Genomic DNA, 18562 nt, shown 5'->3' with positions numbered 1-18562 from the left:
AAAAGATGATATTGATATCACAAATCCAACTGAAGTTACAGAAGAATTTAAATCTTATTTTCAGCACATTGCATCAAGTATTATTCCTAATATCAAAAGTAAAAAATCTAGTGATAACTATTTGCAGAGTTTACCGGCAAATAATGTAAGTTCATTGTTTTTTGGACCTTTAATAGAAACTGATGTCAGGGAGTACATTTTGTCACAAAAACCAAAGAAATCCGCGGGGCTTGACAAAATTCCAATTACCCTTGTAACAAAAAATATTGATACCCTTTGTAGGCCTGTAGTTTTTCTTTTTAATTTGTCTCTTGAAAACGGAATATTTCCTAAATGTTTTAAAAAATCGGTAGTTATTCCTGTACATAAAAAAGGTGATAGGTGTAATATGGAGAACTATCGCGGAGTGTCTCTATTACCGTCCCTTTCAAAACTATTAGAATGGTGCGTAAATAAACAATTACTTCTTTTTTTAAATAAACATAAAATTCTAACAACTTCTCAATATGGCTTTAGATCTGATATGAGTACTACAGACGCAGCATTTTCTCTAATCGAAAATGTGCATAAAATCTTGGAAGCAAAACACCATCTTCTTGGTATTTTCTGTGATTTATCGAAAGCATTCGATTGCGTAGACCATCAAATACTACTGGACAAGATCTACTACTACCGCATTAGAGGTACACCACATAAATGGTTTCAGACATACCTATCACCTATCACACAGAAAAATGTGTGTTAGAATAAATAATTCTGATAGTAGCTGGGAAGCATCCTATTCAAATTTCGCAGAAGTTCAGTGTGGAGTTCCACAAGGGTCTGTTTTAGGTCCAACACTGTTTCTTATCTATATCAATAACTTTGTAGCTAGTTTCCCGAATACCACATTTTCACTTTTTGCAGATGATACGAGTATAGTAATTAAAGGCGATAGTTCTGATACATTAACATCCTGTGCCGCTACTACAGTTGAAGAGATATCAGACTGGTTTCTCGCCAATAAATTGGTTCTAAATATTAGTAAAACACAAAGTATCCGTTTTAATTTGTATCAAAATGTGGAAGATGTTGTTATTAAAGTAGATCAAGAAAGCATTACTTCTTGTCATACAATTAAATTTTTAGGCATAAACATAGACAGCAAACTTGATTGGAGTTACCACATAACTGAACTTAATAAAACCCTCAGCAGAGCTACATATGCCATGAGAGCAATTAGACAAAATACAAATTTTAGTGTGGCAAAAATAGTCTATTTTGCTCAATTTCAAAGTATTATGCAATATGGTGTGGAATTTTGGGGCGTGGCTAGCACAGCAGAATCCACATTTGTGGCTCAAAAACGAGCAATTCGAGCACTATTCAACTTAGCAAATAGAACTTCATGTAGACCTCTCTTCAAAGATCATGGAATAATGACGCTCATTAATATTTATATTTATAAGATGTCTCTACTTATACATAGAAAACGACATGAATTGTTAAAACCTTCTGATATACGCAATCACAATACACGCAGGCAAGATATAATTCTTCCCAATTATAATTATAGACGTACTCGAAATGGTCCATTGTACTCCGGTATTAAAGTATACAACCATTTGCCCACTGGGATTAAAGTACTTTCAATATGTAAGTTTAAAAAAAAATTAAAAAATTGTTAGGTCAATATGTTTTTTATAGTCTGGATGAATTCTTTTTAATAAATTTTAATGATCTAGACGGTTCCAACGCTTAGGCTAAAATCACATATTGTTCTTGTACAAATATTTTTGTTAAAATTATATTTATTGTAAATTTGTGATTTTTTAGAATAAAGATAACTAACTAACAAAAATTGGCTGAATTGGTATTGTCAATAAAACGCAAGCTAATTAGACTCATTAAAGCCAAAATGGATGAAATTCAGGCAGGTGTATTTTATCCATTGTGGCTTTGAGTACACAACTACCGGACAGACTTTCTCAAAATCTCGCAGGGATTGAAGCAGGGAGATGGGTTGGCCCCAAAATTGCTTAACCTGGACCTGGAGTATCTGGTTAGGCAAATACAAACTGGACGAGAAAACCTACTGAACAGAACCGTTCAACTGGCCGATTGTGCCGATGGTATTCATATTATGAGTAGAACTGGAGCACAGGAAACATACGCAGAGTTAAAAACGCAAACGAAAAGGCTAGGTCTGGAAATTAACACAGAAAAAACAAAAATAATGATACAGACGAGAAGAAATATAGTCCCACAAAACAATATACATGAAGATGACATTGAAACGGTTGGAAAGTTTATATACTTGGGAGTAGAAATATATGCCGACTGATTAGAAGATGGAGAAATAAGGAAGAGAATAACGCAAACAAATAAAGCTTATTTTGTCCCCTCTCATCGGTCTAAAAGTGTCTACCGAAATACAAAGATGAAAATCTATAAAACCTTAATTCGACCAATATCATGCTATGCCAGTAAAGCATGGGTCCTGAAAGTAACATCCAAAAACAAACTCGACACATTCGAAAGGAAAGTACTGAGAAAAATACCAGGACCTGTGAGGGAAAACGAAATCTTCAGAATTTGATACAACAACGAGCTTTATAAACTTTATAAGGAAACACCCCTGTCAGACTTAATGGAAATACAAAGATTGCAATGTGCCGGACATGTGATCAGAATTGGAGAGGATAGGCTATAAAAGGAGCACTGAACACTAGGATGCAGGGAAAGAAACCGGTTGGAAAGCCAAGAATGCGCTGTTAAGACACAGTGAGCAGCGATGCAACTATTTTTGGAGTCCGTGTATGGAGAAGAGCAGCCACAGACAAACAAGGGTGGAGGCAAAAATAAAGGACGCCAAGGCTCAATTTGGGCTGTAGTGCCGTAGAAGAAGAAGAAGAAGAACAGGATGGGAGGACGAACTTCGTTTTTGCGCACTATTATGGGGTGTAAAATATGATGATATTGCATCTTTTTATACCAGCCGTTTCTGTTCTCTTAATTTTTGCTTTTTTCAGTTTTCACTGCTACTAAACGTTTGCAACTCTTGATAATAACCAAACGATTACTTAGTTAAGAAAAATAAAATAAGTGTAAAGAAATTTAATAAAACTACTAATGATTAATGTTTAATGTTCTAATGATTAGCTGAACTAACTTAAAAAACACGGGACTGAAAACTAATACAAGCAAACAATACCTTATCTTTGCAAAAAACGGCATCAAACATCAAAATAAATATTCAATTTAAAAATGCATTTTGAATCAATATTATGACAATACCTCTTGTTAATCCTTCGGAGTGGTGTATAAATTTTACTTATTGTTATTGATGCCGACAAGGCAATCTACCTACTCTTATTGCAGTTTTATGATAAGAACGGTTTATGGTTTATGAATATAACTCTTATGGTTATCATTTATCATTTCGTTACCTGTTCGTAAAATGAAATAATTTTGAAAATTTATTTTGTTTTTGCAATAATTTTCTTTTGGTGATCTTTTTGGGCCCCATTAAAATGCGGGCCCGAGGCAGCGGCCTCATTGGCCTAGTGATAAAATAGGCCCTGCCCCCTCCCAAATGTTTGTGTACGTCTCAATTAAATTATTATTTTGGTACCATTAGTTAAACAAAATGATTTTAAAACTTTTTTGTCTCTTAGTACTTTTTCGATAAGCCAGTTTTTATCCAGATACGCATTATTTTATCGAGAAATATCGAGAAAACCCACCACATATTTGTAAATGGTTAATTAAGATTCTAGAGACATGGTAATAATATGAAAATTTATTTATGATTTATACTTTGTTAGACACTCAAATTTTTGAAACATTAAAAAATAAGCCATATCTCGATAAAAACTGGCTTATCGAAAAAGTAATAATAATTTAACAATAATAATTTAATTCGAATGTACACAAATATTTGGGGGGTTTAAGGGAACCAAACTCACATAAAATTTTTATGGGGTGCACAAATTTCACTGTTATTTTTTTAAAGATGATCCTGCCATAAGAATGCCACATGTTCATTTTCAATATAAAATCTCTAACAGTTTTCGATATATTGAAAAAAATTGATTTTCATTTTGTAACTTCAAAGGGCTGTAACTTTTTTTGCATGCACATTTGTACTAAGTTAAGTAAGGTTCAATCGAACTATTTTTGGTTTCAGAATATGTGATTTAATTTATAGACTACCTTTTTGTTATAAAGATGTATAAAGATGGGAAAATGGAATAGAAAAAGTTTATCCAGGATATGGGGTGGAACCAAAAATAATGATGATACATGAACAAGAACGAATAGAGAAGTTATCTAGTAATATAATCAGCCAAGCAGGTTTGAAAATGCGACTCTAGAGGATGTCTAGGTTGGTGCATCTTTACTGAAAATACTTTCATAGACATAAATAGAAAATTGTGGTGGGAGAAGAAGATAGATCCAAAAAGAAATGGTTAGAAGATATAAAAGCTACAATTAGGTTATTAGAAATACTGGACTGGAAAGAGAAAATTGAAAAAATGAAGAAATTTGTGAAGAAAATAGCAGTTATGAATGATTCATTAAATATAAAAACTATTATTATATCACGTACCCTGTTAGAATGACTAAAATCTCCTTCAATATAGTAAATCCTATAACCTGGGTTATGATTTTCGTATGTTGTTATCGATGGACCTAAGTAGGCTACGTTAATTGGTTTACCTGTAAATTAAAGCATTTTTATTAAACATATAACCATTTATTTTAATAACTTACTGTAATTTTCTGTTTCATAAAACAATTCGAACTCATCAGCGTGGCTATGACCATAGAATTGAGCTCTAATGATATCTTTAAAACGATCTACAATAGAGTAGAAGTTTGTTGACCACGCTTTTAAGCAATCTGAACTACCAGGTGGGATGTGCCCTACAATAAAAATTTAATTGTTAAAAATGATACATACAATATTTTTTTTATTTTGCTTTAACCACTAGGGTTATCAGCATAACAAAGTATAGAAAAAAAATTACAAAAAGTGAGAAAGTGCTAAAGAAAAACATAACATAATAAACAGATACAAAATATTAATTTCATCATACAGTATACATTTTAATAATATTATTGATGTAGGTATTATCCTACACCTACACCTAACACAAGACACAAAAGCAAGAATCTATAAAGCAGCAATTAGACCTATATTGACATACACGGCGGAGACAAGACCTGACACATCTAAAACGAGACGACTACTAGAAACAACAGAGATGAAAATACTCCGACGAATATCAGGGAAAAGTCTGTTGGATAGGGAGAGAAGCGAAAACATAAGAAGATCATGCAATGTCGATGACATAAATGGAGGGGTGACAAAACGGAAACAGGAGTGGAACGAACACATTAGTAAAATGGCAGAGGATAGGATAGTACGAATAGCACGAGATAAGTCACCAAATGGACGAAGAAGTATTGGCAGACCAAGAAAAAGATGGTGCGATAACTTAAACAATTTAGGAGGCTAATATTGAAGAAGAAACAGGCTTTAAAGCCTACATACAAGAAAGAAGAAGAAGAAGATGAAGAAGATAGACAGCCCAAAACCTAGGAATTTTGTGCAGTAAGATGAATCGTCATGCAACTTTTTGCATTCGATTCAGGAGAGTGTTAGGAAAGTTTGTTAACTAAATTGATCTTCGCCAGATGAAAATTTCGATAAGAAAAATGCATTCAAAGTGCATCTCGAAGAGATGGAAAATGAAAAATGTATCTCAAGAAATACTAACGGAAATGAGATCAATTTTTATACGCGAGGGTTTTTGAGGTCGTTGAACACGAATTTCATCTCGGCGATGAACTCCAAGATACCTGGTGCCCAGGGGTGGACTCGCCTGGAGTTTAATGTTATAATCATTCAAAATCTGCCAATAATCATTACTCGGTGGGTTTTCGTGGTTGTTGAGCACTAATTTCATGACGGCGATGGTCTTCCAGGTACCTGATGTCCAGTGAGGAACTCGTCGCCTGGAATTTTATGTTATAATCATTCAAAATCAGTCAATAACCATTACTCGGGGGGTTTTGCTGGTCGTTGAGCACGAATTTCATGACGACGATGGTCTCTGAGGTACATGGTTTACTAATGAAAAATTCATATTCAGCGACCCCCAAAACACCCGAGAAATGGTTATTGACTGATTTTGAATGATTATAACATAAAGCTCCAGGCGACGAATTCCACAACGGACACCAGGTAATTTGAAAACCATCGCAGACATGAAATTCGTGCTCAGCGACCCCCAAAAGCACCAGAGTAATGGATATTGACTAATTTTGAATGATTATTATAGAAAACTCCAGGCGACGAGTTCCACCATGGGCACCAGGTATCTCGGTGGCCATCGCCGTCATGGAATTCGTTCTCAGCGACCACCAAAACCCCACGAGCAATGGTTATTGACTGATTTTGAATGATTATAACATAAAACTCCAGGCGACGAGTTCCACTTTGTGCACCAGGAACCACGGAGACCATTGCCGTCATGAAATCCGTGCTCAGCGACAGCGACCACAAAAACCCCCCGAGTAATGGTTATTGATTGATTTTGATTATAACATAAAACTCCAGGCGACGATTTCCACCCTGGGTACCATGTACCTTGGAGTCCATGAGATGAAATTCGTGTTCAACGACCTCCAAAACCCCCGAGTATAAAAGTTGAACTCATGTCCGTCAGTATTTCCTCAGTTATAAATTTTTCATTTTCCATCTCTTCGAGATGCACTTTGAAGGCATTTTTCTTATTGAAATTTACATCTGCCGGAGATCAATTTAGTTCACAAACTTTCCTCTCCCTCTCCTGAATCGAATGCAAAAAGTTACATGACGATTCATCTTACTGCACAAAATTCCTAGGCGTAATGCTTCTTTTCCTCGCCTAATTATACAAATAGATTTAAAGATTTAAATTAAAATATCATTATTAAATTATCAATTAAAATTATTAAAGATTTGAGAAATACCAAATTCGCTGCTTAGGTTCTCCTAATAGTTGTTTTAATGTTTTTGGAAGATGATAATATTATTGTTATAAAACTGACTTTTTACGCGGTTGACTTAACTATTTTATTATTTATGTTTTTTTAGGCACTAAGTTTAATTTTAGTTGACTTTATTTATTTTTAGTAGCTTACAACTAAACAAATGAAAAACAATGAATTTGCACCTTTAATTTGACAAACTACGATAAACACTTAACATTAATTAATTTGTTAGAAAATACTACACTAATTTTATACGTTACAAAATAACCACGGCTTTATTATAATTTATTTACAATTTATTTCGCGACGGCTACAAATTTATGACTAAACTCTAATTCCAAAAATGTCTCTTTATATAGTTATAAAATTAATCTACTGATTTCCAGAAAAATCGAAAGGTAAGTATTATTTACAGAGCAATAAAAGAGGTGTATTCGATGGCCTTCTAGATGGTAAACAAGTTTCCTCTCGCCCTCAGACAGTTCGTCGCCAGAAAGTTCTGGCGTTGACAGGGCCGGCCTGGGACCGTGACATTGCCCCCTCCTCAAAAGATGGTTCCTCCTGGAACCTTGTCGGGACTCGAACTGGATGCTGGTATCTGCAACTGGACCCTCTTTTACAACTCCCAGTTGTATAAAAGTGGCAGGGGACGGTCTTCGCTCCGCACCAGTAACTATGCGGATTGCAACAGACTAACACCTGGACCTCGGCGTCTTTAAAAATTTCTTCTACCATATTTCGGATAACTCTCCAGTTTAATTGGCGGCATTCTAACTTTGGCATGGGTAACTTTTGCACGTCGGACTCAAACACGTGCTCTCTCAATTGAAATAATGCATCCCATACATCTTGGTAGGTAGGTTGGTCATGGACAGTGTCTTTTGTTACCAGATAGAATAGGTAACGTGATGCATCTTGGAGTTTCAATGCTTTGCCAGGAGCTGGCAGTTGGCATTGAAGTTCTGCAACTCGACCAAGCTTCCTTCGAAAGGCAGATGCCAACCCTCGTGCGTCTTTGATACTGGCCGGGATGGTATGGGCCAGTGAATAGTCATCGGGAAGTGCGGGCAGATCTCGCTTTTCTTCAGTGGTAACACCATGTCTCGCTTTACCGGTACCTTCATAGACCCCCATGAACTCCTCAAACGTGAGGTTAGGTATTTCTCGAACTTGGTTTACTTCCACTTCTTCATCTACGTCGTGGTCTCCCTCGTACGGCGCCAACCGATTGGTGATTTATCTCTTGCTATTTTGGCCACTCGTGTCTCTCCCATTCTGCTTATGTGGTTATTCCATTTTTTTTCTATTTAGTATCCATTCGTTGATACACTGTACGTTACATTTTCTCCTAATGTCTTCACTCCTCTTTCGGTCTCTCGGCGTATTTCTGTAATTCTTCTCAGTACTCTCATTTCTGCCGTTTCTAGTAGTCTTTATGTTGTGGCTGTATCAGGTCTAGTTTCTGATGCCTATGTCATTATTGGTCTTACACTGGCTTTATAAATTCCTGACTTCATCTCAGTGTTAATATTTCGGTTTCGCCATATAGTGTTATTAAGGCATCTTGCCAGTCTATTTGCTTTTTGTACTTGATTTCTCACTTTTTTATCCAGGTCTCCGTAGCTTGACAGTGTAATTCCAAGGTATTTTATTTACATTACTTGTTCAATACTGATGCCATTAATTTCTATTTTACATCTGATTGGTTCTCTACTGGTTACTATTGTTTTAGTTTTCCGAGATGAAATTGTTATATTGAATTCTTTTGCTCTTATGTTAAAACTGTAGACTAATCTTTGCAGACTATCTTAATCTTGGGCTGTCAGTATTGCGTCGTCTGCGTAACAGAGTATTTTTACTTCTTTGTTTCCCATTCTGTATCCTATTCCTTTGCTGACGCTTTTGATGATGTCATCTATGATTAAATTGAAGAGCATAGTGTTCAACGAGTCCCTCTGTCGTATTCCGCTACCTATGTTTATAGATTCTATAAGATGTCGATCTATTCTGACTTCCATTTTGTTATTTTGGTAGATTTTTCAATAGTTTTTATGATATCTAGCGGAACTTCTCTATTATACAGAAGATGGATTACATCTTTGAGTCTCACTCTGTTAAATAAGTTCTGTAAGTTAATCAGACATAGAAATGCTGGTCAATTATACTCTAGTGATTTCTCAGTAATTTGCTTTATGGCGAATATTGCATCTGTACACGATCTTTCAGTACGAAAACCCTGTTGTTCATATGCTAAACTTATCCTCTGATAATAGGGTAGACTTACTTCAGGTAGGTAGCGTCCCTGCCTACGCGATCTTCTGGTCTTTCCTCCAATCCCTAATTAGAGGAAACCAGGCCTAAACCCCAGTATTATCCTACCCAAACCACAAATTCTTTCCTTATATCTCCCTCACACTTGCCAACCAGTTTTGCCAGCGTGGCGAGTTATGGCCAACTCACCATAAATGAGATTTAAAGTTACAGGATCTAGTCCCCAAGTGGGTGCTCAATCCCACACCTTTAAGGAGGTCATGGAATCTGGGGGAGGCAAAACTCATTAAAACACCGAAAGCAACATATTTATACCATGCCAGAAACCAGAAAGGTACAGCATCCAAATAGTTCAAGTATACGCTCCCGGCTCCCACTGACCAATGAACAGATGAATAAATAGAGAAATTCTATGTAGATATTTCCAGAGCAATGAAAGAAAGAGCTGATTTCAAAATACATAATCATGGGAGATTTTAACGCCAAAGTAAGGGAGGTAAAAATAGAAGGTGGACCTGGATAACCCCAGGCGGGAAAACAAAAAACGGAATCTATTATATATTAAAAATATCACAAGGAAAAAATTCCTGTACTGGCTGTATACCATAAATCACAAAAAATAAAAACCTTATTTTGTAAAAGGTATATTTAAAATCCCTAAAAAGGGCTGTATCACAACAAAACGTTTTCGGAATCAATATTCTATCATCAGTGTTATCACAGGTTTACATGCTTTAAGCCACCAAAATGTACGGGTAAAAACCCTTAAATTGATTTTAAACAGTTAGGGTTACATTATATAATCTGATTTTAAAAGATGTTAAAAATATTTCCAGATTAACCCCTGGCATCACATGACATCAACCATATTGGTTGGGAAATTTTAGGTAGAACCTTACATGGCAAAGTTTAGGTGACAACTATTAGTCAACCAGAAATATATAGTTAAAGATGTATCAGCACGCAATAGATTCAGTCTCGGAAGTGACCATAGATTAATAAGAGCAAAAATAGTAATTAATAAAAAATTAGATGGAAACAAATTGATCTTGCAAAAAAGAACCCTAACAACTAAATAACTTATGCAAAACAGTACCAATTATCAGAAAAATCTTGAGTCTAATCTAAAGTCAATAGAACAATTAACAGAAAAAGACGTTAATGATTTGGATGAAACGATAAGAACGAGTATAATCAATGTGATCGAAAAACTCATACGACGCCGAAACCGAAAAATAATAATACATTAAAGACAGAAACCCAACAGATGATGAAGGACAGAAGCTGCATGGATTCACTCGAAATTCACTAGAGACAAGGTAATAAGAACAAGAATAAGACCACAAAATAATGACTAGACAAATCAAAGCAAAAATGGGGTAAAACTGACACCGAATAGCACAAAACAGAGAAGAATGGAGAACTCATTAGGAGGACTTTGTCCAGGAGTTGATGCAAACAGGGCGAAGAAGAAGAAGCAAATGCCTAATAATTTTGGCTACATATTTTTATTATGGTTTTTTAAATTTATTTGTTACTTTTAGTTTTATTAAGTTCCATTCAATTTTATTGATGTGTTATTTTTTAATATTTTTATTTGTTGTTTGATTTTGTTTATTTATTTTACATCTAAGCGACCACGATCGCGATCGCGTCCACGATCGCGATGGCGATCTCGGTTTCTGTAGAAAGGGAACACATCGGAGCGATAGCGACCTGCGATTTCATTTGTATAAATAAATAATACAGTTGGAAATATTGCGAAGAAATAAAATGTGCGATTTACAAGAAGAAGAAGCACTGCTTGTTACAGTATTGTTGGGCGAAAAAGGAAGTTAAATCTAATTTGAAGACATATAACCTTCATTATTCGAAATTAATTCGGATAAAGAAAGAAATTTAATAAAAGGTATGCGTGGGCATTCTATTTTTCCATTTACAAATGAAGACATTTTTCAGAAAAAGAAGAGATGCTTGGGTAGGTATATGACATTGCCCTGAGGTACAAGCAGTAAGGAGAATTTCATAAATTGTTCCCAGAACTTCGCAGAGATGTACAGACGGTTTCTATACATATTTTAGAATGAATTTAAAAAGTTTTGATGAAACATTTATTTCTAATACGTATGTTCTTATAATCTGGGTGGGACTGGTCGAAAAATATATCATATTATTTTACAATTTCAATACATTTTTAGATATTTGCATTGTCGCGACCAACGATAAAGCGCAAAACACACCGGAGCGATAACGACGCGATGACGTTCATGATGGCGATCGCGATTCAACTCGTCTGAAGCAATCAAGTGAATCAGCATGACATACTTGTCGCAATCTGTTGGCGATAAAAGGAATTCGTGCAGTGTTCTGACTGCGATCGCGGCTATATAAAGCGGAGAACACATCTAAGCGACCACGATCGCGATCGCGTCCACGATCGCGATGGCGATCTCGGTTTCTGTAGACAGCGAACACATGCATCGGTGGCATAGCGACCCGCGATTTCATTAGTATAAAATTATTCAATAATACAGTTGGAAATATATTATAGTACATACAATGTGAGATTTACAAGAAAAAGAAGCATTGCTTGTTGCAGTATTGTTGGATGAAGAAAGGCAATTCAATCAAATTCGAAGGTATGTAACATTATCAATTCCGAAAAAGAAAGAAATTTAATAAAAAGTATAGGGCTTTTCAACAATTCTCATTTGTTTCGAGCTTCTGTCATATGTCGTATATTAATATTATACACGGATTATACGTCATTTGACAGAAGCTCGAAACAAATGAGAATCGTTGAAAAGTCCTATCCGAGGGCGTTCTATTTTTTTCCATTTAAATAGGCAGTTATTTAGGTAGTTTATTTTGCAGAAAAAGAAGAGATGTTTGGGTACATATTAACCTGAAGCGGAAGCAACAAGGAGAATTTCATAAATTGTACCCGGAACTTCGCAGAGATGAGAACCGTTTCAATACATATTACAGAGTGAATTTTGAAAGTTTTGATGAAATTTTAGATTTGATAAAAAATGACATCACCAAACAACAAAAAATTTTAGGGAACCAGTTGATGCCACAGAACGACTAGCTGTTACTTTAAGGTACTACAAAATTCTGCATGCTTTTTCGTTGCAAATCAATGTATATAGTGTCAATGATTAATAATATGTAGATAGTAAGCATATTTTTTATTTATTCATACAAAATACGTTAAACAAATTATTCGAATATATCAAATCGAGAAGGAGAGAAAATCATTTTTACAAGAAAACTTATATAAAAATAAAGATATTTATATTTTTGTAATTCTGCGAGCAAAATTCTCATACCATTGTGCAGAAGAATGGCTGTTACTAGAATCTCTTGTCTTTCATTGTAAACATTTTGTTCGTCGTTTGGTGAATGAAGAGGTAAATTGGAGGATAAAGGAGATGAGCTGAAGGAATTACTTGTTCCTGGTCGCATTTCTGCTTGCTGAGATAACTCCTCTTCTATTATTAATTTAGCTATCTGATATTTGATGAGCGTCTGACGTTGTGATGATAGTTTTTTAATGCTCGCTGCGTAACCCCGAAATACTAGATCTATTTCGTCAGCACTTTCCTCACAATTACTGTGCCGTTTATTTAAAAAATATATAACTTTATCAACTGAAGAGTATTTAATGTCTTGCGAAAGTTTTCTTTTGGTACGTAACTTTTCTATTTTTTGTCTTGCTCATGGATCATCTCAATCGATAAGTTTTCTTCCGTTAGAGAAGCCTCGTTCTGCGTAGTGACTTCTTCTTCATTAAGTAGTTCCAGTGATTCTGAAAGCCCGGGATCTGAGACATTGGACTCTGAGCAAACTGCAGGAAGGGTCGGAAAGCTTCCATATGTTGTGCCCAAGACCAGGATTTGTAGAGGCTAGTAGTCTTCGCCTGTTGTCCAGTTCTAGACTTTTCAGAACGGAGGTATTTTGCATAGCAGTCTCTAAAATTCTTCCAGCGTTTCTTCAGATCTTCACCTGTAAAAAATTAAAATAGGTGATTAATTAAAAATATCCTTCGGTAGTAAATTTAAAAAAATTTTGATAAACAAAACGTGATAGAATTAAAAAAAAAATTTTGCTTTAGATTTTTAACTACCGGTGATTCATACAAAACGATTGGGCACAGCTTTCGGTTAGGATTTTCAACCGTTGCAACTATTGTGGTTTTAAACATCTGGCGCTATATGAAACCGGTTACAACCGATTTATATGCCAGAGCCAACAGAAGAAATATGGGAAAAATTAATCCAAGGCTTGTTCCCCAATTGTTTAGGAAGCATAGATGGCAAACACGTGACCATCAGATGACGCAGAAGAGTGGATCAAATTACTTTTCCTATTTAAAATTTTTTTCCATAGTTCTTATGCAATTGTTGACCCAGAATATAAATTTATTTGTATAGATGTAGGTGGTTATGGTAAAAATAGTGACGGTGGTATTTTTGAGACATCGGCTATGAGCAGAAAATTTGCAAATGAAACCATGAATATACCACCTAACAGACCATTAGCTGATGAAAATGATGAGATTCCATGTGTATTAATTGGCGATGAAGCTTTTACACTAAGCCCTTACTTAATGAGGCCATTTCCTTATAGACAGGCACGAAATGACAACAGCAAGGAGGGATTTAATTATCATATATGCAGAGCCCGACGCGTAGTGGAAAATGCCTTTGGAATATTGGCACATAAATGGCGTCTATTTTTTAGACCATTAGAAGATAAAGCTCAAACAGCTACAAAACTTGTGAAGGCAGCATGCGTATTGCACAATTTGCAGAAACACTGACGAGAAATTTTTGCATTTACAAGAAAACTCTAATATTCCTTTACCAGTAGTTGATAATCTGGCGGTTGACGGTTGTTACTTATTTTAGTAATTTATAATTCCAAACAAATAAAAAACAGTACTTACCTTTTATATTTAATTCATTTCCAATCTGATCCCAAATTTTATTTTTAATACGCACGTTCTTATAATCTGGGTGGGACATGTCGAACAATATATATTATGTTTTTTTACAATTTCAATAAGTTTTTCGATATCCATTTTATTTGAAACGTTGTACCACTGCTGAGTTCTGAACGCTAACTAATTATATCGCCGCGATCGCCGTCAGATCGCTGCACAAATTCCTTTGATCACCAACAGATCGCCACAAGTATGTGCGGATCCACTTGATTGTTTGAGACGAGTCGTATCGAGTGAACGCCATCGCGTCGAGATCGCGTTGGTATGTTTTCCGCTTAAATATAACCTGCTGCGTTCTGAACGCTAAACTAATTATATCGCTGCGATCGCCGTCAGAACGCTGCACACATTCCTTTGATCGCCAGCAGGTCGCGACAAGTATGTGCTGATCCACTTGTTTGATTGAAACGAGTCGGATCGCCATCGAACAGCCTCACGCTATCCTGCATAGTTCGGAGGTTCCTGCATACAGATCATGCGAGAGTTTTTGTACCCAGGGCTTCCACATGACAAGCATTCTGCTGATTTGAAGCCTCTATAGCGCTTCATTGTGTTATCGGGGTAGGAATCAAATGGGATAGGATTTTTTTAATAAAAAAATTGCTAATATAGATTCTCCATTTTTGACTAACAAAGAGTATCGTAGTGTACTCTGAATATTCGAATAACCATTTTATTATGTCCTAATATAGACCTTTTATTGCACAATATTTGAAAAAGAAATTGGTTAAAATAGGTAACCAACTTCAAATTTTATAGATATGTTTTCGAGCTAAATGGGTCACACTGTATTTAATCTCAAATATTCATCATTCATATCCGATATTAAACAGTATATATTAATCACCCCGTATATCACATGAACGCAATTGTTATTATATTGCAAACATGTGCGGGCTATTTAATTAGTTTAATTATTGCAAATCATAAACAATATTTTTGGCAATGGACGTTAATTTTGCTGACTAAATAAAAACCTTTGTTTGAAAGTCGTGTGGGCTATGACCCAATTTATCCTGCAGCTAAGAAATAGCATACATTAGATTCATTCGCTAGAGTCAACTCAACGAGGCAAGATGTGCCTTTAAATATATTCCTTCGATTCACCTCATACATTCAGCATGTAGCATCATCATAGAAGTCTCAGTTTAAATTTCATACGAAGAGTATCATTCCCGGGGGAAACCTAGCGTCAGTTTGCATAAATAAATTATCTACTTGGATTTGGTATTTAACTAAAAGGCGATAGATCTCCAGCTGAGCCCGAAGATTATACACACTGTATATGAATATATACGCAGTATACATTGTTATTAGTTTGGTTTTACTTACCAATTATATGTACTTTTTCATTATTTGCTTCAGAATTTTGCAGTTCGTAAATTAGCCACTGTAACTCTTGAGCCGGATCAGTACTGTTTACTACAAGCCACCTAAAGAGACAAAGATTAAACTTAATATCGATATGCAATAATGTTACCAAAAAATACAAAATAAAAAAAGTTATAAAAACTCCGGAAATACCCAGAAGATAGACTTGAATTAGATGATACAGATAATAGATGATATATTTTACTGTAATAAAGATAAACCAATAAAAGTATTGGTTTATATCGAAAGAAACTTTCATGGTTGCGTAATATTAGACAACGGTGTGGTTGCACGGTAGATAAGAAGAATAATTATTTCGCGCAGCAGCCGATAAGAGAGAAATTTCAGGAACTTGTAAACATGATGACTGACGGTCAACGTCTGAATACGGCCACGGCATCTGAAGAAGAAAAATTTAAGTATTGTTGAGAAAAGATCTATAAAAGACAATAAATATGAAGGAAATAGAATTAAAAGTGAGACAGATTCACCAGATTCACAGATTCAGAACCAACGGCGTTTAACACAAGAATACAGAAAAATAGAAAGATTTATTTATTACGACTTTGGAAACAGAAAACAAGATCAAAGTACTGCAAGCTGAATTAACGAAGATAATATACGTAACAGACCAAAATATATCGCACCTCCACTCAAAAAGTATCATAAGTCAAAAAAACAGTGGAACAAAGTACAGTGGAACCTCGATAAGTCGGCCCCCGATAACCCGGAAGTCCGGCTAACCCGGACCGATTTTCATCAGACAAACATTTCAACAATAAAAATGTATGTATTTATTATGTTAAAACATTTTATCTGTAGCCGCTTCTGGAATGTCTTAAAAATATCGAGTTTCATTGATAAAACTTCCCTTCTACCATAATATAATATTTGAGAGATAATGGGTATTTGTGTAATTTGAACTATACTATAGTAAAAATGACTCATGGCACGCGGCAAAGCGACGTGTATTATCTCCGGCCATCAAAAACAACAGGTACCTGTTATTCCTTTATTTATTTTCAACTGTCTTTTAAAAATTGTTTTTTAAACAATGGTCTTTTAAACAATGAAAGAGTCACTGTTCTTAAATTACATAACATCGTTCCGATGGCAGACCAGACAAAATTGACACAACCGAAACTGACTGAGTTTTTTTTACCTAGAAATGAACAATACTCTATATTGTCTATACTAAACTCTATACAACTATATAGGTAAGTTAGATGTGTACTGTGCATATATATTTCATGTTATTTTAATTATAACGGACTTTATCTATAAGTATACCGTATTTTATTAATTTTTACCTTGCTCTCCGGCTAACCCGGATTTTCGATAACCCGGATCGGCCGCGGTCCCTATTAATCCGAGTTATCGAGGTTCCACTGTATCGAGAAAACGACGTTTAAAATTTGTGCTAGAACTTTTCCGGGTTTAATTTAAAGACTGTTAAAATTAGTATAATTATTTTAGTTACAAAAATTTTTGAAGCTCTACAAAATAGTGTATTAATTCTGCTAAAAATATTTTAAAAAATATTTTTTTTTTTAGTTGTGACACTATACAGATAAAACAAGGAAAAAAGAATATGTGTGTACTTATGTACGCACGTAAGAAGTTATACATACTTCTATTATATAATTTCAACGAAATAAATATACTTAACAGTTACAATACAAAAAATTAACAATAATTACCAAAAATTAACCAAAACTTAACAATGCCAAAAATTAAAAAAAAATATGAATCGTCCGGGATTTGAACCCGCTATCTCGCGATCTCTCGATCCCTGGTCCAATGCTCTACCAATCAGGCTATCAAGGCACGTGTTATTGACGTTTCGGATATACATAATTACACATAACGGTGACAAGTGAAATATAAAATAGATATATTATTATTTTACGCCCAAGGAAGACAAATTCAAAGACACAAAAATTATAATAAATAATACATTTACTAAAAAACACTAAGTAATACATTATTTTAATGGCTTATTTGCGCTGATACATAATTTGAAAGATTAGCAACTAAACGTCATACTGTCTGTGTGCGCACGCGTGCAGATTTATGAAAAATTTTACTCTCAATCGCGCCTAAAGAAGTATAACTTCAAAAATTTACGAAATATTATTTATCAAAAGTGGCTCTTGTAGTATTGAATATCATATCATTATTATTATCTGGTTAACAGACTTATACTTTTTAATAATGTAACTTTAAATACAAGTATTAACAATAAACAAAAAATTCTACAAAAAGAAAGAAAAATATGATACATGTGTAAAAATCCACGAGGAAAAAGTTTTCCTGTAGTTGGCTGTATACCATATATTATAAAAAACAAGTAAAATCCTTTATAAAAGGTATATTTATTAAAATTCCCTAAAAAGGGCTACATCACAGAACTAGATTTTGACCGGATGGCCGATCATACGTGCTGACCTAAAATACGTATAACCTGATAAGTTTATGCAAGGTTTTTGAAATTTTCGATTTTAAAAAAGTTGTAGGTTGTACTCACACGATGCTGACATGCTAACCACCAAAATACAAAAATATACGGGTAGAAACCATCCTTTAAAATTGATCATTCATGGAAACATAGATTATATTCGTGAACTTGAACATGGAAGTACAAAATATCCCATATATTCTGCTCGAGGTACCATTTGAGCCCAAATTGACTTGTTCACATGTTGATATATCAATTACAATTATATAACAATTACAACATATGTTGATATCAATAGATGATGGCAAGTGTCGAATGATAACGGAAATCCTGAATAATGACGTGACAGAAATGACAGTTCCACAGGAAGTTGAAATATTTACTTGCTAGTTATGTAGCCTCTGGTCTAAAGCTTGTTAAAATTGAAAACA

General features: G+C 34.7%; 2 protein-coding genes across 2 annotated transcripts in view; both read right to left on the bottom strand.

Annotated features, from left to right (window-relative positions):
• The window catches only part of LOC114343276 (sphingomyelin phosphodiesterase-like), a 239938-nt gene that overhangs the window by 38340 nt on the left and 183036 nt on the right, over window positions 1-18562 (bottom strand). Inside the window, exons 10-12 of the mRNA XM_050641444.1 lie at window positions 15635-15735; window positions 4756-4908; window positions 4592-4701 (exon numbers count right to left, since the gene is read on the bottom strand). Coding sequence (XP_050497401.1) covers window positions 4592-4701; window positions 4756-4908; window positions 15635-15735 — 364 coding nt within the window. The remainder of the gene's footprint in view (window positions 1-4591; window positions 4702-4755; window positions 4909-15634; window positions 15736-18562) is intronic.
• LOC114343275 (uncharacterized) lies at window positions 12471-14330 on the bottom strand. The gene is made up of 2 exons (XM_028294081.2): window positions 14246-14330; window positions 12471-13302 (listed from the first exon to the last, which is right to left on the bottom strand). Exons 1-2 carry the CDS (start codon window positions 14322-14324, stop codon window positions 13049-13051), a joined length of 333 nt encoding a protein of 110 aa, XP_028149882.2. The 5' UTR covers window positions 14325-14330; the 3' UTR covers window positions 12471-13048.

This window comes from Diabrotica virgifera, chromosome 10, assembly GCF_917563875.1.
Source record: "Diabrotica virgifera virgifera chromosome 10, PGI_DIABVI_V3a".
NCBI classification, from domain to species: domain Eukaryota; kingdom Metazoa; phylum Arthropoda; class Insecta; order Coleoptera; family Chrysomelidae; genus Diabrotica; species Diabrotica virgifera.
The sequence above is the reverse complement of the archived record's forward strand: the minus strand, read 5'-3'. Positions and strand labels throughout refer to the sequence as shown.